General features: G+C 46.5%; 1 protein-coding gene across 1 annotated transcript in view; it reads left to right on the top strand.

Moving 5' to 3' along the window:
* The window catches only part of DGKI (diacylglycerol kinase, iota), a 341,252-nt gene that overhangs the window by 11,202 nt on the left and 306,552 nt on the right, over nucleotides 1-23,498 (top strand). The window contains exon 3 of the mRNA XM_006887211.1: nucleotides 12,187-12,282. Within this exon, the coding sequence (XP_006887273.1) occupies nucleotides 12,187-12,282 (96 nt within the window). The remainder of the gene's footprint in view (nucleotides 1-12,186; nucleotides 12,283-23,498) is intronic.

Genomic DNA, 23,498 nt, shown 5'->3' with positions numbered 1-23,498 from the left:
GCTTGGCTAAATGCTATCAAAATAAGTATCATGTACTCATATATAAAAAGTCACTGTTGAGATGTTGTTATGTGCTGTTGAGACACCTGCAACTCATCACGACCCAGCGCACAACAGCTCTGAAGCCTGCCCTGTCCTGAGCGAGTCTCACTGTCCCTGACACACCTGCCTGCATTGCCCTGTACCAAGTCAGTCCGTCTCTTCTGGGGTCTTCCTCTCCTCTCTTCTCCCCTCCCCTCCCCTCTCCTCTCTCTCCACTATTCCTTCTCCGAGTGTTGTTCCCTCGGGCGACATGTCTAAAGTATTGCTCCCTCACCTCTCGCCCCCAAAGTCTCCAGAATCTGCTGTGTATTTTGTGCTGACGGCACAGTCCAGTTAGGGTAACCACGTTTCAAACTCTCAAACCACTGCCATGGAGTCCATGCCTATAGGGTGGAGGTGCCCCAGAGCGGCCTGCAGGACAGGGTGGAGGTACCCCCAGAGCTGCCTACAGGGCAGGGTGGAGGTGCCCCAGAGCGGGTGGAGGTGCCCCAGAGCCCCAGAGCGGCCTGCACGGCAAGGTGGAGGTGCCCCAGAGCTTTGCCAAGCTGCAGTCCTTAAGGAGCCAGATGCTAGATCTTTCCCCCTCATAGCAGCTGGTGAGTTTGAACTGCTAACCTTTCAATTAGTAGCCAAGCACTTATCGGTGCCACCAGGGCACCTTCAGGGCTCCACAGCCGTACACGTACTCACTACCCCTCGGTCGCTGCCGCCTGGTGGATTAGCACTCCTGGCAGCCCTCCGGGAGCTGTTTGAGACTCTAGATGTTTACTGAGGGGAAACTGACTTCTTGTTCTCTCATGGATCGAATGGTGAACTTGAAGCACCAGCCATTTGATTAGCGACCCCCGGGTGTAGTACGCTGTTCTGCCAAAGCCCCCTGTGTATTAGACAGCACAGGAAGCCACCATCACAAACTGTACCCTGCCGTTATCTCGAAGATTGTCCAGGGAGACAGCGGCTGATTTTTCTTTGTGAAGTTTTAAGGACGTTTATAGAGGGTACCTATTTATAGTTGAGTTCTTACTGTTTCAAAACAACTGAATTGATCATACTTGCTTGTCAAGAACACAGTTTAAAAGCAGCCCAGTTGCCTCTTTCTCATCACGTCTGCTGTCCTGTGTGATCCTCTAGACCTGAGGCGCTGTGCTCCTTCAATCACGAACCCTGTGTGAGCAGAGACAGCGGGGTGAAGAGACAGCAGCACCACGGAACTAATCTAATCCTGATAAATTAGGTCTCCTGGCGACACGGTGTTTAATCACTTGTCTATTAACCAAAAGGTCAGCAGTTGGAATCCATAGCTGAAGAAGAATCGATGCCTTTGAGGCAAATGCTGAATATCCCGTGGACTGCCAACAAAACAAACAGTTCTGTCTTGGAGAAGGTGCAGCCAGAGTGCTCCTTGGAGGCAAAGGTGACAAAGCTTTGTCATACTCTGGGCGTGTTATTAGGAGGGGGCTCTTTCTTGGAAAGGAACATCATGCTTGGAAAGGTGGAGGGTCAGCCAAAAAGAGGAAGACAGACCCTCAATGAGGTGGACGGACACAGTGATGGCAGCAGTGGGCTCACGTGTGTCAGAGATGCTGAGGACGGCACAGGAGAGGACAGGGCTCAGGTCTGAGGTTCAGAGGGTCACTGTGAGTCGAACTCAGCTTGACAGCGCCCTAAACAACCACCATGGCGTCGAGCCACTCTTCAGAAGAAAGAAGGGCTGTCTCCTCTTGGAAGGATTTCCAGCGTGGAAGCTTTGCTATGAACCAGAATGAACTCACTGACTGGGCTTTGGAGTGAATATAATCCTACTGTATTAACCACCATGGCTCCATGGTTAAACACTTAGCTGCTAGGCAGAAGGTTGACAGTTCAAGCCCAGCAGCCATTCTAAGGAAGAACAAGGTTGCTTTACTGAAGACTCCCACTCACACGTACTGTGTCTCCATATGGGAGGAGACGGACTGCCCATCTTTCTCCTGAGGAGCCTGTGGTGGATTTGAACCCCCAGAGGCTTGGCCTTTAGTTTAGCAGTGCAGCTTGTTCTAGACTGTGCCAGCAGGGCTCGTGGCTACCCTACAGGATGGTGCTAGTCTGTCCTGCAGGGAAACTGGGAGTTGAGAGGGGCTCAGAGTCAGTCGAAGTCAGTTGGTTGGTTGTTGGAAGGGCTCAGGCATCACTGACATCTCCATAAAACTTGTGAAGCTATTTCTATTCCGAGAGAGAGATTATCTGCTAAGTGTTCTATTAGGCTGCATGGCCGTGAGTAATGCACAGTGTTGGAGATGTTCAAAAGGATATGCTTCAGCCAGGAGCGTGGTGTACACAGGGAAGGTGTTCTCCTGAGCAATTTCTGCTTCTTGCTGGTTCTTTTTCTCACCTTTGAAAGCATGAAATTATTGAAGTTTCATTCTGGTTTTCCACCCCAAAGGGTTGCCAATACAAATGAGTAGGATTTTGAGATTAGTGAGAGAGTGGTGGAAAAGAGATTATTTTAAATGACTGTATGTTAATGTACTCTAATTTATTCAGCAAGTATGAATTCGTTCCCACCATCTGCCAGGCTAGTTACTGGGCACCCAGGAGGGCGAGGATAACAGGCATTTATTAGATTAGCCCACAAATAAAGAAAAGATTACAAATTGTGATAAGCCCTAGGAAAGAAATAAACCAAGGGATTCAATTTAAATTAGTGGAGGAGAAATGGTCACTTTATAAACAATTACAGACAAATGTGGCGCTATGGGGAGAAAATCGGTGGTATTTTAACAATCTTCAGGAGAGTGCTGCGTTTTGTAATGAGCTTCCTCCATTGTTGTCAGGTGTTACTGAGTTGATTAATGGCGACCCTGTGAACAACAGGTGGGAATCCTGTCCTCTGCTGTGCCGTCCTCATCATCTCATCTCTGACGCACTGAGACCACTGCTGCAGTCACTGTGTCAATCCATCTCATGGGGAATCTTCCTCTCTTTCACTGATGCTCTCCTTTTCCAAGTCTGACATCCCTTTCCAAGGAATGGCCTCTTCTCACAACATACCCAAAACGTGTGAAATGGAGCTTTATCATCTCGGTCTCCAAGGGGCAGTCTGCTGCACTTTTTCATTTTTCCAAGATGTACTTTCATTCTTCTGGCCGTCTGTGGGATGTCCAGTGCTCTTCTCCAGCACCACGACTCAAAGGCATCAGTTCTTCTTCTGTCGTCCTTATTCATTGTCCAGCTCTCAGATACATAGCAAGTGACTGAAAAGATCATGTCTTGGATCAGGTGCACCTTCGACTTTGAATAAGCCTCCTAGTTGTTTTGAATTTTCTACTCATAGTTTAATCAAGACCCTGATTCTGAGAAAGAGCAAAGAGAGTGGAGAATCTTAATGTATCAGAGTAAGCTTAATTAGATGACGAGATAAAGACCCTCGCAATGCTAATACAGATTGGGTGGAGGAAAAGACTAATAGAAAACCCACTGCCATGGAGTACATGCCAAGCCACATTGACCCTGTGTCATCATTGTTACATGTGGTCAAGTCAGAGCTGATTCATAGCTGACCCTCTAATGGATTTTCAGGGACTGTAAATCTCATGGGAGGAGATTGCCTTTCTCCCTCACGATAGCTGGTGGATTTGAACCACCTTCCTTTGGGTTGGCAGCAAAACTCTGAATTCTGAGATGTTGGCAAGGAATATTAACTATACCACTGGCTGCCAGAAGAGTGAACGCTCTCTAGTGCGGTGAGACCTCATCTCACAGGCTCTGACATGTCATCAGGAGGGACGAGCCCCTGTAGAAGGACCTCATCCTTGGCAAGGTAGAGGGTGAATGGAAAAGAGGAAGGTCCTCAACAGGGCAAATGGATACAGTGGCTGCAGCAGTGGACGTGCGCACAGAGAGGTGGCGAGGGTGCCCAGGCCCGGGTGGGGTCTCCTGTTGTGAATGTGTTGATGTGACTCAGAGCCGTCACCACAACACCTCACAACAACAAGACGTGCTCTTCTCCTGGATGAGAACGAGTTAGAACTTCTCTTCCATCTTTTCCTGTCCATCTTTCTTTCTACCATTATTTTCCTTTCTTTCTCACCCTTTCACTCACGTCACACTGCACTTTACAATGTTCCTTGTGAGTTTTATTTGAGTATTGAGCGTGTCGTTGTTATTTGCTGTCGAGTCGCTTGCGACTCACAGCGACCCTATGTGCAAGAGCCCTAGATGCCGTTCTATCCTGTGCCAACCTCGCCATCTCCGACACACTCATTCCCAATCACAGAATCGATCCGTCTCATCGAGGGTCTTCCTCTCCAGCGCCGTCCCTCCACTCTCCCAAACATGATGTCCCTCTTTAAGGACCAGTCCCTCCTTGCAACGTGCCCAAAGTATGTCAGACAAAACTTCAGAATCCTTGACTCCAAGGAGCAGCCCGGCTTCACCCTCCCCAGGACAAACCTGTTTGTTCTCCTAGCAGTCCATGGTATATTCAACACTCTTCTCCAGCACCACAACTCAAAGGCATCAATTCTCTTTCTATCATCCCCAGTCACTGTCCGACTCTCTGATGCATAGCACGTAATTGCAAAGACTATAGATAGCCTGGATTAGGCGTACCTTAGTCTCCAACCTGATGTTGTTGCTCTTCAGTACTCTTCAGAGGTCCCTCACAGCTGACTTTCCCAATGCAATTCATCTCCTGATTTCCTGACTGCTGTTACCAAGAGTGTTGACTGTGGAGTCAAGCAAATTAAAACTGTTAACTATCTCAGTCTCTTCACCATCCATACTGATGCGGCCAGTTGGCCCAGCGGTGAGAATCTTCGTTTTCTTGATGCTGAGCTTCAAGCCATATTGAAGGCTGCAGCCCTTGACCTTCTGCAGCACAGTCAACAAATACAAGAATCATCAAATCTAATAATACTGGTCATGTCTGGGGATTCTCTTTTTCTTTTCCACTTTTGGAAGGAAGTGTTTTCCTTGCCTGTGAATGATTTTGGCTCTCTCAGTACATATTCTTGAGAAGTGAGGTTGAACTAGGGACCCCCGTTAGGAGACTGTTGTGGTGTTTTAAGTTAGAGATGATGGTGGTAATGGTGGAGGTGATGAGGGGGTGGGGGGTTGGATTGAGTCAGCAAGATTAAGCACTGGGTAAATACAAGAGCACATCAAGAATGGCTCCAGATATTTGTCCTGACCGCCTGTAGGTATGCACGTTCTACTTACTGAACGTTTAAGGGAAAGAATAAGATAGAAGCAGGTTTAGGGAAGAGATCAAGTGAAATTTTATGTTAAACTGTGAGGATTTTATTATATATTCAAGTGAGGATCATTAGTTTTCCCTCCTAATTAACTTTTTATTGTGATTTGAATGAAAGTTTACGAAGTGAACTTGTTCTGTAAACAATTCATTCTTAGTATCTCTTATGGCATTGATTGTGACCCCTCTATTGTAGCAAGCCTCTTCCCACTTCCTCTCCACGTTTCCTGCTGCCATCAGCCCTTCCTTGTTATCCCTTTCTGTCTCTAAGGTTCATTCATAGGAAAATACAGCTCTTTTACTCTTGTGTTGATTTTTCTCAGTGTGTTCCTCCCTGATGTTATTGATGGCTTTATACCAGCAACCAGGAGGTCAGATGTAATACAATGGAAAAGTCTGCAGTCAGGGATCTCTCCAAATTATTGAGGAGGCGAAGAGATTGAGAGTGTTCACAGCTTCAGTTTGCTCGGCTCCACAGTCAACACTCTTGGCACCAGCAGCCAGGAAATAAAAAAACGTATTGCGATGGGAAAGTCTGCTGTTAGGGACCTCTCTAAAGTACTCAGGAGCAACGGTGTCTCTCTGGAGACTAAGGTGCGCCTGATACAGGCCATGGTCTTTGCAATCACTTGTTATGCATCAGAGAGTTGGACAATGACTAGGGAGGACAGAAGGAGAATTGATGCCTTTGAGCTGTGGTGCTAGAGAAGAGTATTGAATGTACCATGGACTGCCAAGAAAACAGATTCATCCTGGAGAGGGTCAAACCAGGCTACTCCTTGGAGGCAAAGATTCTGGGGCTTCGTCTGACATACTTTGGACATGTCGCAAGGAGAGACAGGTCTTTGGAGAGGGACATCATGCTGGGTAGAGTGGAGGGACAGCGCAGGAGAGGAAGACCCTCTATGAGGTGGATTGATTCAGTGACTGGGGTAATCGGGATGGGTGTGTCAGAGGCAGTGCGATTGGTACAGGATAGAGCAGGGTTTAGGGCTGTTGTACATAGGGTCGCTATGAGTCGCAAATGACTCGACGGCACATAACAACAACAACAACAACAAGGATGTCAGTTTGAGGACTAAGGTGTTCCTGATTCAGGCCATAGTCTCTTCAGTCACTTGCTAGGCATTGGAGAGCTGGACAATGAATAAGGATGACAGAAGAATCGATGCCTTTGAACTGTGGTGTTAGAAAAGAGTGCAGAATACCCCACATACTGCCAAAAGGACAGCCAGACGTGTCTTAGAGGGAGTATGTCCAGAGTGCTCCGTAAAGGCAGAAGTGACACACTTTGTCTCCCAAGCTTTGGACATGTTGCTAAGAGAAGCTATTTCTTGGAGAGGGACATGATGCTTGAAAAAGTAGAGGAACAGCAAAAGAGAGGAAGACCCTCAACTGCACAGATTGACCTTCAGTACATGGTGAGTGCAGCAGCGGGCTCAAGCAGTCGGAGATGGTGAGGACGGCACAGGGTAGGGCGGATCTGTTGTTCGTAGGGTTGCTATGAGTGGTGTTTGTCTTGATGACCCCTTAACAACCACAAAGGTGGCTGATAGATGGCTTTGCTTTTCACAAGAGTACAGAACCTTGACTTTGTGAAGTATGTTATGCCTGTTGACCTTGATGTCCCCAGAACCTAGGACTCTGAGGCTACTGGCCAGCAGTTCATTTGAGGGGGCAGTGTTTTGTTGAGTCTGGGTTTCGGGGAAGAGGTTTGGCCTAAGTAAATCATTTGGATGTCTATGATGAGTTTTGTTGTTGGGTTCTGTGTGGTCAATTTCAACCCCATAGTAACCCCATGTGACAGAGTAGAACTGTCCCATAGAGTTTTCTAGGCTGCAGTCTTTACAGAAGCAATTACCAAGTCTTTGTCCTGTGAAGTCATTGAGTGGATTAGAACCTCCATCCTTTGGGTTAGCAGTCAAGTGCTTAGTGCTTGCATAGTCCAGTGAGAGTTAAAACCATGAGAACAAAGTGCAGGCACTGAGGACTGAGTTTAAGGGAGTTGGGGTGACACATCCATAAGGAGTTGCACTGCCAAGACTTGAGCACTGAGCCGTGGGAACTTCCAGTACTTAACAATCGAAGAATAGAGGGACGATCGGGAAAGGAGAATGAAGGTGAGAACGTTGAGGTACAAGACGACCAGAGAGTACAGTTTCTGGGTCCCGGCATGACATGTCCCCAGAAGAGAAGATGACCAACTCTGTTCTGAGATGTTGATAAGGATGAAAACAGATAATTTGGCTGTTGAAATTAGCAATGTGAGTCACTGATGACCTGACACGACTCATTACGGGGGGCAGAGAAGAAGCAGCTCAGGGAATTGGGTTCAGGGAATAATGAAATGTTGTTGTTGTTACATGCAGTTGAGTCACTTGTGACTCAGTGACCCTGTGTACAGCAGCTCTTAACCCTGCTGTATCCTGAGCCAACCTCCTTGTCTCGGATACACATAACCCCAGTACCGTAATCACTGAATCAATCCATCTCATCCAGGCTCATCCTCTCTTGTACCGTCCCTCCACCCTCCCAAGCATGATGTCCCTCTCAAAGGACTGCAACATGCCCAACGTATGTCAGATGGAGCATCAGAATCCTTGCCTCCAAGGAGCAGCCTGGTTTCACACTTGCCAGGAAGAATCTGTTTGTTCTCTTAGCAGTCCATGGTATATTCAATAGCCTTCTCCAGCACCACAGCTCAAAGGCATCAATTCTCCTTCTGTCATCTTTAGTCATGGTTCAGCTTTATGATGAATACCAAGTAATGGCAGAGACCATGGACTGGATCAGGTGCATCTTAGTCTCCAGGCTGACATCGTTGCTCTTCAGGATGCTGAAGAGGTCCCTAACAGCAGACTTTCCCATGGCAACGCGCCTTTTAATTTCCTTGCTGCTGGTGCCAAGAGTGTTGACTGTGGAGCCAAGCAAACTAAAGCTGTGAACAATCTCAATCTCTTCACCATCCATCCAGATGCTTCCAATTGGCTCAGTGATGAGAATCTTTGTTTTCCTGATATTGAGCCTCAGTTCATATCAAAAGCTTCAGTCCTTGACATTCTGCAGCAAGCGCTTCAGGTCCTCCTCAGTTTCAGCAAGCAGGGTTGTGTCATCTGCATAACGCAGATTGTTGATGAGTCTTCTTCCAATTCTAATTCCACATTCCTCTTCACAGAGCTCAGCCTCACAGATAATCTGTTCTGCATATAGATTGAAAAGGTATGGAGATAGCACACATCCCTGGTGGACACCTTTCCCAATTTTGAACCATGCAATATTTCCTTGCTGTATTCTTATGACTGCGTCCTGGTCCAACTATAGGTTTCACATAAGCATTATAAAGTGTTCTGGGATTCCCATTTTTCTCAGAGTCAGCCACAGTCTGTTATGATCCTCACAGTCAAACACTTTTGCATAGTCAATGAGACACAGATAGACATTCCTCTGGTACTCTCTGCTTTCAGCCAAGGTCCAGCTGACATTAGCTATCATATCCCTAGTACACAGCCTCTTCTAAACCCAGCCTGCACATCTGGCAGTTCTCTGTTCCTGTGCTGTTCCAATCGTTTTTAGGTCATTTTCAGCCCAATCTTGCAACAACAAATAATGAAATGGGGATGAAAAAAAATAGAGGCAGAAAAAGAAATAAAAACTCGTTGAATTTTTCCAGTCCAGGAGAGCAACACGGGGAAAGAGCTCGCAGGGAAAATTCAAACAGCTGATACATTGCTTTATTTTCTCAGCCCTTATTGCTTATGGAGAGGCGAGCATAATATTCAGCCAGTTCTGAACTTCTGTTCACTTGTCTTGACATGTCCCAACTCTCCATTAGGCTGATCTCCATCTTCGTGACACTGGGAGACTTCCTAATATTTCATCTGTGACTCTCGTCCTTCTCATGACCATCCCTGTCTGTTGAGTATTTGTGATGCTCACAGGTCTCGATTATTAAGCTGTAGACAGAGATTCAATATGCACATAGTTTTCTGTCCATCAGGTTGTTTGCCTGAGGACACATTCTCAGCAGGGAAACTGCAAGGTAAAGTGTGGAAACATCTACTTTCACCCACTGAGGCATCAAAGCTTTGCGGGAGTTTCTTTTCCCATCATTGTTGGATCTATCTTGTTGACATCCGGCCTGCTTTCTACGCATCTTTGTTTTTCTATCTCTTTCCTTTGCGTCCTCAGGGCCACCTCATGCAGTGTTTCTCTTCCTCTCTCCTCTTCTGTGTCCTCGGTGTCTGTACAGAGGAGGAGAGTAGCAGCTGTAGTGGGTCTTGACCCGCACAGCCAGGTCAGGAATTAGCGATGTTTTAAAGATGCCTGGGAAGCCCCCAGTTTACATGGCGCTGTACATTTGGGGTTTCTTACCTGACAACATTTGAGATGCTAGCCTCTGAAAGCAAAATAAATACTCCTTAAATCTGAAGAAATTGGTTCATTTTATTTAAATTTTATTCATTGTTGTTAGAAACTTAGTCATTTTAAGAGGTGGATGACATCAAGCCAAACCCAACCCTTCAAGTGGATTCTGACTCTCAGCGACTCTGTAGAACAGAGCAGAACTCCTCTATGGGTTTTTCAAAGCTTGGAGTTTTTACAGACACATTTTTTCCACGGCTTTCTCTTGGGAAGCTGCTGATAGGTTCAAACTGCTAACTTTGAGGTTAGTATCTAGGTGCTTTAGCCACTGCTGGGTGGATAACAGTTGATGCTTTTATAGACCAGTAGGCAGCATCATGACAGCTGGAGAAAATACTGAAGGTGTTAATGATTTCTTTTTCTTTGAATTCCCAGTCAACACCCATGGTAGTAGCAGTCAAGAAATCAAAAGACGTGTTGTGTTGAGAAAATTGCTGTCAAGAACTTCTCCACATTGCTGAAGAGCTAGGTTTAAAGGCTAAGGTGTACCTGATCAAAGTCGTGGTATTTCCAGTTGTGTCCTATGCTGAAATTTGGACAGTGATGACAGAACAAGAATTGCTGCTTTTGAATTGTGGTCTTGGAGAAGACTAGTGCATAGCCTATGGACTGCCACGCCTGTCTGAAGGAAGTACAATCAGGGTGCTCCTTAGAAGAAGGGGTGGTGAAATTAATCCACACACTTTGGGCATGTTGTCAAGAGGAGCGAGTCCTCGGGATAAGACATCATGCAGGGAAAGCTGGGGCATCAGAAAGAGAGGGAGACCCTCAGCAACATGAATTGACTCAATGACTGTAACAGTGAACTTGGGCAGGGTTCACATCTGTTATTCACAGGGTCACTATGAATCATAGCTATCTTGTTGACACCTAGCAACAGCGTACACTTTAAAATCCAGACAGCTCTTGTATGGACTCTTGCACATGAGACACTAGGGTAAGTTCTGAACTATTAATGGAAAGTTTGGTGGTTCAAATCCCCACAGAGACACCTTAGAAAAGAGACCTGAGAATCTGCTTCTAGAAGAAAACCTCTGCCGTACCATGGGCTGTGGTCTGCTTGGCTGTCTCAAACAGCACTACCATCGTATGGCTCCTTCCAGAGTGGCTTACTTTAAAGGTGGGCCGTGTCTAAGACCAAGAATTTGTGACAGAGTAGTAATATGTTGGGCTGCTCACTGAAAGGCCATTGGTTTGAACCCACAGCCTCTCTAGAAAGATAGGTGCTCTTCTCTAGTGAAAATTTACGGCCAATGGAGAGTGGCTATGGGCCAGAATCAGCCTTCCAGTAGTGGGTTTATCCTGTTTGTATCCTATGATAAAGAATATGGAATCCTAGTCGTCCTAATTCTTTAGTACAATACTGACAGCCAATCCCTGTTGAAATACTGAACATTTCTGGACAGCAGGACTGTTGCTCCCCACATCACACAACCCAGGGGGTCTGTTTGCTTTGGAAGTTTGTAGTGTTTTTGGAAGCGGTAAAATGATACAGTTTGAATGATGTAGAATTAATTGAGCAAAGGCCCTACTGAATGAGTAAAATTTATGAATTCTATGAATTAATGGAGAAATACAGTCCTTTTTTGATAGCACAGAGGTTTCAACCTGCTTTGGAAGGTCCTCTGCCTTAGAAGGGTGATTCATCCATTAAAGGCATCAATGTGTCTTTAAAAGTCGTTACTCAAAGCACATTAGCATGCGGCCCCTTTCTTGGAGGAGCTGTTTTTGTTTTTTTTAAAAAATTTATTATTTTTTTGTATGTGTGTACCGTCAAATCGGATCTGACTGGTACAGGAGGAGACGGCCCCTTCTTCTCCAGCAGAGCATCTGGTGGATTCGAACCGTGCACCTCTGGGATTGCAGTGCAGCTTCTTGCCACTAGGCCACCAGAGCTCCCCAGAAGAGCTGTTTTAACAGAATTTCCTTTGCAGTTGTGGTGGAGTCTGCGCTGTAGGTCCTCAAAGGGTAACGTTTGGCATTGAACCCCCATTTAGTAGACATTTCCCAAATTACGGCCTGAATGCATAGACTGTCTGTGTGCTCAGCATTTTTCAGACGTGCTTGTTTGTTTGTTTGTTTGTTTCTAGGACTGCGTGAAAGAGTCCAGGTGGCACACTGGTTAAGCAGTCAGCTGCTGGCCAGAATACTCAGCTTCTGATGCCAGTGGTTGGAACCCACCAGCACATTGATGGGAGAAGAGCTTTCGTTCTCTGTTCCCATGCAGATTACATCCTCATAGACCCTTTGGGGAGTTGTAGGCTGTACCACGTGAGGTTACCATGAGCTGGAGACCGCTCCCTGGTCCCTGTCAGAGCAGCAGAATTTTGCTAGAACCACGTCCAGCAGCAGCAGCAGCAGCACCGTGCTACTGATACACGTGTACAATCCTTGGGTTCGCCGAGTTTCTCGACTCCACAGTGGGAGTTGGGAGCGTTCCCCTTGGCTCCTGAGGAGAATGCTGACGTGAAGTGGGTCTCTCCTTTCAGGAGAACGCCGTGAACGGGGAGCACCTGTGGCTGGAGACCAACGTGTCGGGAGACCTCTGTTACCTGGGCGAGGAGAACTGCCAAGTCCGGTTTGCAGTGAGTCCCTGGGCTGCCTTCCTGGGAGGGAGGAGGAGGGACCCTGGGTGTGCAGACAGCGGGGTCCCCTGGCCAAATCCCTGAGAACATTAAAGCTCCCACTTCCTATGTGAAATCAGATGTTTTCAGAGTTGGCATAACTTATCAGGTTAATAGGGCCTTCAGAGTGTCAATTTTGATGATTTTAGGGGTCAATTATATACCACCTATCTTGATATTCCTTAATGGGGGCATGAAATCTACTAATACTCATGCACTATTTGCATTTATTTCCGTTAATTGATCAATTAATGGGAATGGTTTACATAATCGTGTGAAGTAGTTGAAGTCAGCTTCATTCCAGGAGCGGTGTCAAGCATGTGACTGTGCTTCTCTTTGATGGCACACACCCAGGCTAGGTCTCTGTGTGTGTGTGCTGGACGTGAGGCAGAGAGGACGTGTGAGGGAGGGGCTGCTTACCAGGGGCGGGCTGTGTATGGAGGGAGGGCTCTGAGGGGAGGACATTACCACTGGGGGGGAACAGAGATGGTCAGAGAGTTAATGCTGGTGGTGGTTGATATTGTGTGGCATCAAGTCAGAACTGACCCATAGCTGACCCTCCAGCAGGTTTTCAGAGGCAGTGACTCACAGGGGAGTTGACTGCCCATCTTTCTCCTGCAGAACAGCTGGTGGGTTCAAACTGTATGCCTTTGGTTGCCCACGCAGCTCCTGACCTCTGGGCCCCCAGAGTAGGTTAGAAAATAACTCTGACCACAGTTTGGTGGATAATGTTCTAGAAATGGTACAATCAGCAGTCAGGTCTATTCACAAGCTCTTTGCATTTTAAAATTTACTTTTTGTTCTTACCTGGAAGCATATATTTAAATGGGATAATTCTTTGTTTGATGGAAAGAATATAGCTATTTACTTAGAAGTTGTGGAACAACTAAACTTTTCATCTTGACTCAGTGAATGTAAAGATTTTGTGTGTTTTATAATTATTGATCTAAAAAGAGGGTAGTGGAAAACCTGGTAAAGTGGCTGTCTAATTTTTAGTGTTGTTTTATGTGCCCTTGAGTAATCTAGACTCATAGTGACCCTGTGGACTCGGAACCTTACTCTAGCCTAAGCCTGCTTCCTCATCTCCAGTACACCTAACTTCATTCCACAGTCACTGTTTCCATCCATCTTGACCAGGGTCTTCCTCTCTTGCGCTAACCCTCCACCCTTCCAATCATGATGTCTTTCTCCAAAGACTAGCCCATCCTAACAACATGCCCAAAGTATGTGAGACAAAGTTTCAAAATCCTTGCTTCCAAGGAGCACCCTGGTTTCACCTTTTTACACAAGGAGATGACTTTAACAAATTTATTCTGTCACATTTTAGGAGACAAGAAATCTGAATTTAGGGTGCCAGCTCTTGGAAAAGGTTTTCCTGTCAGCCCTTGGAGTGGAGAGCTTTGTCTTCTCTCATCATCTGTGGGCATGGTGAGCTTGGAGAGCTCCGTAAGTCTTCTTCTGGTCTAGGAGCTTCTCAGCATAGAGACTCTGAGCCCAAGGGACACGCTCCACTCCTGGCTCTTCTTTTTGTTGGTACTATGGTATCGCTCTACTTGTTTCTTTCTCTTTCTCTCTCCTTTAAAGCACAAAGTGATGCAAATTACACCCCTGAGAAACTCCTCTTACATCATCTCAGTGCTGGGGCCTGAGTGAGGGTATTGTATTCCACCCTAACACCCTTATATTAGATCAGGATGATCACATCAAATCACACCATGACAGATCATTACATAACTACCAAACCACTGAGGATCATGACCCCAGCAAGCTGACACACTTCAATCCCTGGTAATTGAGAGATGGAATGAGCATTGTAATTTATATGACAGGAATGGTTCCTTTTCATTATGTTTATTCATTATGGAAAAGAAAAAAATTGTGCAAAAGATAAGACCCAGAAATGCCAAAAGATTGTTTCTCTTAGTAAGTAATAAGGAAGAAATTGAATTTCCTTCAAAGTTTACAGAATCAGGTAGCTCTCAAAGCATTTGATCTGACTGTCAAACATCATAGAGTCCCAGCTATCAAGCTTCTGGTCAGCTCCATGGACCATTTGGCACTGAGTTACGGATTTTGTTTGAGGACATTTCATGAGCATTATGGAAGAAAGCAGGGTTTGTCTGAAGGACATTGAAAATAGTTAAAGGTCACAGAAGGTTCCAGCTGAACAGACTTTGTATCTGAAGCAAGGGATCCTGGGTCAGCTTTTCCACCTTCCTTCACTACATGAGCTTCATGAAGAACTTGAGACGTTCATGACTTCCAAGGGTAGGATAAAAGCATAGATTAAATTACTGTCTGTTCTGTTTCTACCTCGGAGCTATGCTTACTTGTTTGCATTTCTTTTAATTTTGTCATAAATTAGATTGATTTAGACATCAGGAGTTCAACTTTATGCATATGTATTTTTAATTAAAGTATAATTACATAGTATTTGATTAAATTACATCTATGAGGAACTCAGCTGTTTGGGCTCAGATAATGAGTGAACATTAGAGTTTTAGTTAATTGTGTAAATGCTGGTCTTGGGGTATCAAATAAAATGAAATGGAAAATAAATAGAAGAATGATGGCCAAGTCTATTTGCATATATACTTGTGAACTGTTGCTGCAGATAGTGCCATCAGCTGTGATTCCCTGTTTTGCTGTGGGGCTTTGCCTGCCTCCTCTCCCAGGGTTTCTCCTTGGTCCTTTTATGGCACTCTTTTTGGGACAGTCACATGTTGTCTCTCTTGACATATACATGACAAACACATACACACAGTCTCATTAAATCATGCATCTGAGGGCACAGTCAAAGGGAGTTGTCCTAACCCAAAGGTGGCCCTTCTCTGGTGATTTGGATTTACCAGCGATTCCACAGAAGACGGACAGTGTCCTCTGAAAACCCGCTGGAAGACTACCTGTGAGTCAGTTTCAACTCAAAGACAATGAATCTGAGCTTTTGACCATAAAGAAAACAAAAATCCTTACACCTGGATCAGCAGCCAACATCGTGATGATGGGAGAAGAGATTGAAGTCAACGATTTCATTTTACTTGGATCCACAGTCAATGTCTGTGTCAGCCATAGTCAAGAAATCAAATGATGTATGACTTTGCACACATCTGCCACCAAAGTCCTCTTTAAAGTGCTAGGACGATGTCCTTTGAGGACTAGGGTGTGCTTGGCGCAAGGTCCAGTGTTTTCAGTGTCTTCATGTGCGTGTGGAAGTGGAACACTGGGTAAAGGATGCAGAAGAGTTCGTGGTGCCTGTGGATTGTGGTTTTGGTAAAGAGTATCGCATGTCCTGTGGACTGCCTACAAGAAAGATCAAATTTGATTTGGAAGAACTGTAACCTGGGTGCTCCTTAGAGGCAAGGATGGTGAGATTTTGTCTAACAGGCTTTAGGCATGTGATGGAGGGGGCATTTCTTAGGAAAGGATGTCATATTGAGAAGGTGAAGGGTTAGTGACGGAGAGGAAGGTTCTCAACCAGGTGGATCTGTCACAGTGACCACAGCATTAGGTGTAAGCAGAGCAATGATTATGAGGCTGCCCTGGAACTGGGCTGTGTTTCTTCTGTTACACACGTGGTCTCTGTGAATCAGAGCTGACTCGGTAATACCTGCTGTTAACAACAACACTATCTGGGAGAGACTAACTAGCAAAGAGGGCATGGACTTTGTGTCAGACGCGTGGGTTCATGGTGTGATCAGTTAAACACTGGGCACTCTGCTTTCACAAAGATCACAGTTTGGGGAGAGACAATTCTCGTTTGTCTTGTGGAGTTGTTGTAAGTCACTTATGATAATTTTTCAGTTTTATTTTAAAAAGTGATTGGTCTCATGCTTAGACAGATACACAGAGTCTGTGGTCTCAGAGTAGAGAGTGAGGAAGTGCTCCGCTGTCTAAAGGGAATGTCAGGACCATAGGAGGTGCCTGGTCCCCATGCCTGCTATGTTGTTGTTGTTGTTAGGTGCTGTCGAGTCGAACATGACCCATAGCGACCCTATGAACAACACAGTGAAGCTCTCTCCTATCCTGTGCCGTTCCCACCCTTCTTGACACTTTAGAACCCATTGAAGCAGTCACTGTGTCAATCTACCTCGTCAAGGGTTTTCCTCTCCTTAGCCGGCCCTCCACCCTTCCCAGCATCATGTCCCTCTCCAAGGAATAGACCTCCTAGCAACATGCCTGAAGTATGTGAGGCAAAGCCTCAGCATCTTTGCCTCCAAAGGGCATCTGGCTGTACCCTCTCCAAAACATATTTGTTTGTTCTTTTGGCAGTCCAGGGATGTTCAGTGCTCTTCTCCAACACTATAGTTCAAAGGCATTAATTCTTCTTCTGTCATCCTTGGTCATTGTCCAGCTCTCAGACAGAAGCATAGAAGGTGATTGGAAAGACCATGGCCTGACTCAGACACACCTTAGTCCTCAAAGTGACATCATTACTCCTCAATAATTTAGAAAAGTCCCTAAATGTAGATTTTCCCAGTGAAATACATCTCCTGAATTCCTGACTGCTGGTACCAAGGATGTTAATTGTGGATCCAAATAAGAGGAAGTTGTTGACAGTTTCAATCTTTTCTTCATCCATCATGGTGTTGCCAATTGATCCAAAGGTAAGATTCTTTGTTTTCTTGACATTGAGATGCAGTCCATACTGAAGGCTGCATTCCTTGATCTTCTGCATCAAGTGTTTAAGTCCTCACTTTTCGCAAGCAAGGATCATCTGCTGTGTGAGAGTCATGATCTAGTGTAAGCTACCTTCCTGAGCTTGACTTCCACAAATGGCAGGCTCTCAGATAAATCCCAGGACTGAGGTACCCAGAAACTTCCCGGGTACCCATCAGCAGATGAATAGATAAACACAACGTGCTACATACCTGTGATAGTATATTATTCCACGAGGAAGAGAAATGAAGTCCTGACGGATGGATGTTGTTGTTGTTGTTGTGTACCACTGAGTCAGAATTGACTGACCCGCCCAGTGAGGTTTAAGAGGCAGTAAATTGCATGGGAGGAGATTGCAGATTGCCTTGTTTTCTCCTGTGGAGCAGCTAGTGGATCCAAACTAGGTACCTTTGCATTGACAGAACAATTCCTTCCGTCTCAACCACCAGAGCTCTCTTTGGGCTTGGATGAGTCATTGACAACAGTGTGCTGCATGAGATAAGCCGGGCACAAAAAGATAGTTCTTATATGATCCCATAACCGGGAAGATCGTAGAGACAATAAGAAGATTCATTATCAGGGGGAGGTGGGTGTGGTGCTATTGCTAAATATGTTCAATCTCTTTAGGGTGTTGAAAAAGTTTTCAAAGTAGATCATGGTGAAGGTTTCACAAAATGGTGAGCACAAATAAATGAAATGCCTGCTATAAAATGGTTAAGGTGACAAAAAGGAGTCAGATTGGAAAAAACCTCGTAGAGTGAAATAGCTCTTGTCATGTGCTATCAGTTCCAACCCACAGCAGCCCTCCGTACAACAGAGTGAGGTCTGTCCAGCCCTGCTTCCCCCGCTGAGCTGTGTCTGAGGCCACTGTTGTGGCCACTGTGCTAATTCATTTCCTTCAGAGTCTTCCTCTTTTTGGCTAATCCTCTGATGTTGTTCTCCAGGGACTGGACCCTTCCCTCCTGGATAGCATGGTGAGGTGAAGCCTTGTCATCCTGGCTTCCAGGGACTGTTCTGACTGCACGGAGGTATCTGTTCATTCTTCTGGCAGTCATCGAGGCAGAAGTGCTCGGAAAACAGGCTGAGTCTTTAGGTTGAAAGGTCTGTGGCATTTGAGACAGGAACAGCCAGGCAGGTAGGTGTCAGAGCTGGGAGGTGCAGGGCGGAGAGGAGGTGGACGTGGAGGGGAGCAGAACAAGCTGTCAGACTTGAGGATGCTCTTCCCAGATAGAGCCTGTCTATTTTTAACTGCACTGATGTCACCTTCTTCTCGTGAGTAATCTCATGGATGCTGTTTGACTTGTGTTGCTGTCCTGCGTGTGTGTTTTGCTTTCATCTTTTCCTTGTGGGTAAGAACTGGGGGCAGTAGCCCACCCCAGTTGTTCCTCTGACTGTAGTTCTAGACTGCTTCTCAGTCTTGCCTCACGTCATTAGCTCATCTGTTGAACAAACATCACCATAGTGAGTGAAGCAATGACATGCACGAGGGAGATCATGTGATCTGGGGGAGTCATGGAGATCTGGAGACAGGAGATCAAGTCCTAGTCCTGCTCGGACCCTCTGAGTCCCGGGGTCTTCTGTAAAGCTGTGACGATGAGGCAGCTGCTGCTCAGAATTGTGAGACGCCTGACTCCCAGTGGCCCCGTGATAGAATCGAACTGCCCAGTAGGATTTCCAGACCGTAGTCTTTATGGAAAGGAGCCTTGCTGGGCTGCTAACCTAAAGGCCACCAGTTCAAACCCACCAGCTGCTCTGCAGGCAATCGGCTTCCAGAAGTCCTCTGGGGCAGCTCCACCCTGTGCTACAGGGTGGCTTTGAATTCAGAGTTGAAGTGATGGCAGTGAGCTAATTTTTTTAAAAAAATCCTTTTGTTTTACATTTTATTTTCCTTTCTCAGATGCTTCATTTTCACTATGACTTGGGGGGGGGCGGGAAATAAATATTTTAAAAAATAGTATTTTCCAAAACCACTTATGTTTTACTCTCATTTTCTCGTTCTTAAGCTTCCCCCCACCCCCCATTATTGGTTTATATATTCTCCCCTACCTGTAAATTCTCCCCTACTCTTCTTTTTCTTTTTCAATGGATATTTTAACAAAAGTTTACAGAAAATTTGGATTTCCATTCATTCATTGTTGCACATTTTCTTCCCTTCCCCCCCTCTCTTTTTTCTACTCCGTGGAAGATGCCTACCATGACCCCTTTGATAATGGTGGTGGCCAGGTACCCTCTAATTCTAGCTCCAGGGTCATGAAAGCGGAGGTTCCCTTGGTCCTCTAGTCCTTCAGACTAATTTTTTCCTGTCTACCTCTGCTGTCCTTCCTTGTCTGCGTTCCAGACAGGGAGGACCAATAGCTGCCCCTTATTTACTCTCTGCCATCACATCGAGTCTGACTCAGCCCTCCTGATCCGGTTTCCAAGACTGCGAGTCAGAATTTCTCGTGAACAGAAGATAGCTCATCTTTCTCCTGTGGAACAGCAGGTGGATCTGAACCACTGACGTTTTAGTTAGCAGTCTAGCGTGTTATTTTGTGTACTCTTTAATGTGAGTCCCCCAACTCAGCCTCCAGTAGTTCTAGCTGTTTGATTTTTCAGATGTCCTGAGTTATTTCTCGTTACATGCAATGACTGTCCCTGGTTCAGTCTCCTTTGCGTGGACTAAGAATTGAACCAGGTGAGAGACAATGGACGATTGGCTCCTGGTCTGGGCGTAGCTATAGCCTGCTCAAAGAGGAACCTGGTGTGGGCCAGGCCCTGGTTGGATTGTGGGGTTGAAAGGGAAGGAGAAGAGATGAAAGTGTACTCAAGGATAGATTTATTGGGAAAGATACGGCCTGTAGAGTGAGAGGGGACAGTCCTCCAAAAGTAAAGAGGTGGGAGAATTGTTGGGTCACAGAAGTCATGCCCTGACATAGCAGCCTGGCTCAGGCTCTGATGTTTTTCCGGTCTTGGGTCTGGGCCGATAGGATGGAGTGGTGGGCGGTCAGTGGGAGGATGTGGTGGGCTTTTCTGGTCCGTTGTTCGTGATGTTGCTCTGCATGACAGCCTCTCCCGAACACGTCAGGCTCGTGAAGCGTGAAGATCCAGTGACCCTGGTTCTGATTGGGTAGGACCCGGTCCTAGGCGTTTTGCTTGCCCTTTGCCTCATTGGTCCTAAGCTGCTGGTATCTGTTCTAACACGCCTCCTTCCCAGCTTCTCCTTACAGCCTGCTGAACTTCACCCTAACTGTGATGCTGACGTTTCTGATGGTGTTTGGCATCTAAGGTAGCCAACGCTCACAGTGGATTGTTGAGTCAGCTCCGCCTCCCGACCACCGTGTCTCACTCACAGGGTGCCCAGAGGCTGCTTTTAAAGTTATATGATTGCTAGGCACTTGGGCTGGTCTTGAATTTCCTTCCACCTTTCTACTCCGCTGTTTGCACCTACGGTGTGAAAGTCCTCGGGTATCTATGACCAGGGGGTGGGGTGGTGAGGGGTCCTGCCTCTAAGGGATTTAGCCCTCCCTGCGGTCTCACCACTGGACCAATCGGTAGCATCAGGATGGATGGTGAAGAGATTGAGATTGTTCACAGCTTCAGTTTGCTCGGCTCCACGGTCAACACTCTTGGCACCAGTAGCCAGGAAATAAAAAAACGTATTGTGATGGGAAAGTCTGCGGTTAGGGACCTCTCCAAAATACTGAAGAGCAACAGTGTCTCTCTGGAGACTAAGGTGCGCCTGATACAGGCCATGGTTTTTGCAGTCACTTGTTATGCATCAGAGAGTTGGACAATGACTAGGGAGGATAGAAGGAGAATTGACACCTTTGAGCTGTGGTGCTGGAGAAGAGTATTGAATGTACCATGGACTGCCAAGAAAACAGATTCATCCTAGAGAGGGTTAAACCAGACTGCTTCTTGGAGGCAAGGATTCTGGGGCTTCGTCTGACATAATTTGGACATGTTGTAAGGAGAGACAGGTCTTTAGAGAGGGACATCATGCTTGGTAGGGTGGAGGGACAGCGCAGGAGGGGAAGGCCCTCTATGAGGTGGATTGATTCAGTGACTGGGGTAATCGGGATGGGTGTATCAGAGGCAATGAGATTGGCACAGGATAGAGCAGGGTTTAGGGCTGTTGTGCATAGGGTCGCTATGAGTCGCAAATGACTCAACGGCATATAACAACAACAACAACAACAACAACAACAACAACAACAACAACAACGGTCTTGTCAGCATCCCTGGTGGTGTAGGGGTTCAAGTTAGACTGCTACTTCCAGTTGCTTCTCAGGAGAAGATAAGGCAGTCTGCTTCTGTTAAGATTTACAGCCTCAGAAACCTGATGGTCAGTCCTGTGAGTAAGACTGGACCGTAAATCGGTCGGCAGCAGGGGAGTGGTCCCTAATTTGTATTATAGGGGAAACCAGTAACCACTGCAGTTACACAAAGTCAAAAAAGGTAGTTTGTTTCATGCTACGTAAAAGGGAAAAGATAGATACAGACTAGGAGAATGGGACAGAGAGGGTTGGGGCAACTCCAGGTGACTGTACCTTAAAGAAGGATGGACACAGGTCACAATATTGAGGTCCCTTTAAATCCATGTACTAAAAAGGGGGTGCTCATGCATTTGCTTCCTGGCTTCTCAGAAAGAGAAACCCTTTGAAATGGTAGCAAACTCCTGTCTACATCTTCACAGCGAGAAAGATCTTTGCAGGCACAGGGAAGGGGAATTCTTGAGTTCAAATTGGTGGGCGATGGAGATGTAAAAGCAGCAGAAGATGTAAAAGCAGCAGACACGGAAATTTATGTCCCTTTGTTCTCTGGAGCTAATACTATATGTGCATAATAAAGGAGCTTTACTGGCGTGCAACTCAGAAGCAATAGCATTGATGTTTCTGCAAATTGGCCTTTTGAATTGGCCTGAAGACTTCAGAGTCAGCTGACTACCCAACAGCTGCTTCTATGCAGACATCACGCTTGGAAAGGAGAGTTAGCAAAAGAGAAGGAGACTCCCAGCGAGGTGGACTGGCACAGTGACTGCAGCAGTGGGCTTGAGTGTGCCAGAGATGATGAGGACGACACAGGACAGGACAGGGTTCAAGTCTATAGTTCACGAGGTCTCTGTGAGTCACACTCGACTCCATGGCACCTCCCACCAACAATAATATGCATGGCCAGATGCTTTACACTAAAAACATCTGTTCAGAAGATAAAGGACACATATCCATGGGGTCTTAACCAGTGAACTTGTCTACAGTGAAGGCCAGGCCCCCCAGAGTGGACCCTCTGAGACATTCCCTTGGACTGAAGACTCTCCTAATGTGGGACATTGCTGCTTCCAGTTCCAAGATCATGAAGTCCTATTGTGGTCAACAGACACAGTGATAGACCCGGATGATGCCCTCAGACTGCAGTCAGCCACCTCCTGGTTTGTCTGGAATGTTCCTTATTTTTTCTGAGGATGAGAGGCCCGCATGAGCAACGGCAGAGGCTGTGCTTGGTCCAGAATTACCTTAATGGAAGCTCCAGACAACGCCAGGCTTCATTGTCCTGATGCCAATGTCCAGATCGCAGCCGGGCTCCTGGAGAGGCAGGGCTTGCCAAGGAGGCAAGGCAGGGCTGCCATGTCTGCTAATTAAGCTTTAAATCAATCAGAGCACTCTTGTTTTCATTTACCTTGGATTTTGGAATGACAGTGTTCTTATTTATGCTGCCACAGAGACAAAGGACCCTGGGGGGGCCCTGCATTCCTGACATGGAAAAGGCTTAGCATCCATCTTTCTTTGCCTTGGAGGATCCTGCAAGATCCGTTCTCTGGAGAGGGGTGGAAAGCTGGTCCTACCCACTCTAGTACTGCTGCTGGGCTTGGTCACTGTTCATGGCTGCCCACTGGGCCCCTGGCTCCTGGTGACCGTGTGTACAAGGAAACAAAAGGCTGCCTGGTCCCGTGCCTTTCCCACGACCCCTTGCAGAGGTGGACCCGTTAGACAGCTGATTCCAGGCAAGGGAAATGTCTGTGGTCTGGAGCCCCTGAGTGGTGAGATGCTGGAACACCAGTGCTGTGCTGATGGTCATAGGGTGGGCAGCAGGCCCGAGACCTTCAGGTATCTGAGACATGGGGCCTGCTAGAGATTTTGTATGAGGACTCTCTGAAGATCCCTCTTGTGGAGGTGGGGTTGGTCCTAGGAACACAGCAGGAGGGTGACCAGCAGGCAGTGGGGCTGGCCCTTCTCCAGGGGAGGCATCTTCAGCTGGGCAGATCACAACCAGCCTTGCTGAATGTGCTTCTTGGAGTCCCGCTTCATTATTATAGTTGTGTATCATCAAGTCAGAACCAGCTCATAGCTGACCCTCCAGTGGGTTTTCAGAGGCTGTTAATCACATAGGAGGAGACTGTCCACCCTAGTGCCCTTGAGAGTTGTTGTTGTTTGGTGCCATCAAATCATAGACGACTCATAGTGACCCTATGAACGAACGGCCTGAGCACTGTTCGTACATAGAGTTTCCAGAGGCAAGCCATTTTGGAAGTGGATGCCGCTCCT

The sequence above is a fragment of the Elephantulus edwardii genome, unplaced genomic scaffold (assembly GCF_000299155.1).
Source record: "Elephantulus edwardii isolate Elephantulus edwardi_28Jun2011 unplaced genomic scaffold, EleEdw1.0 scaffold00055, whole genome shotgun sequence".
In the NCBI taxonomy this organism is placed as follows: Eukaryota; Metazoa; Chordata; class Mammalia; order Macroscelidea; family Macroscelididae; genus Elephantulus; species Elephantulus edwardii.
This window is presented reverse-complemented; position numbering and strand designations above follow the sequence as displayed.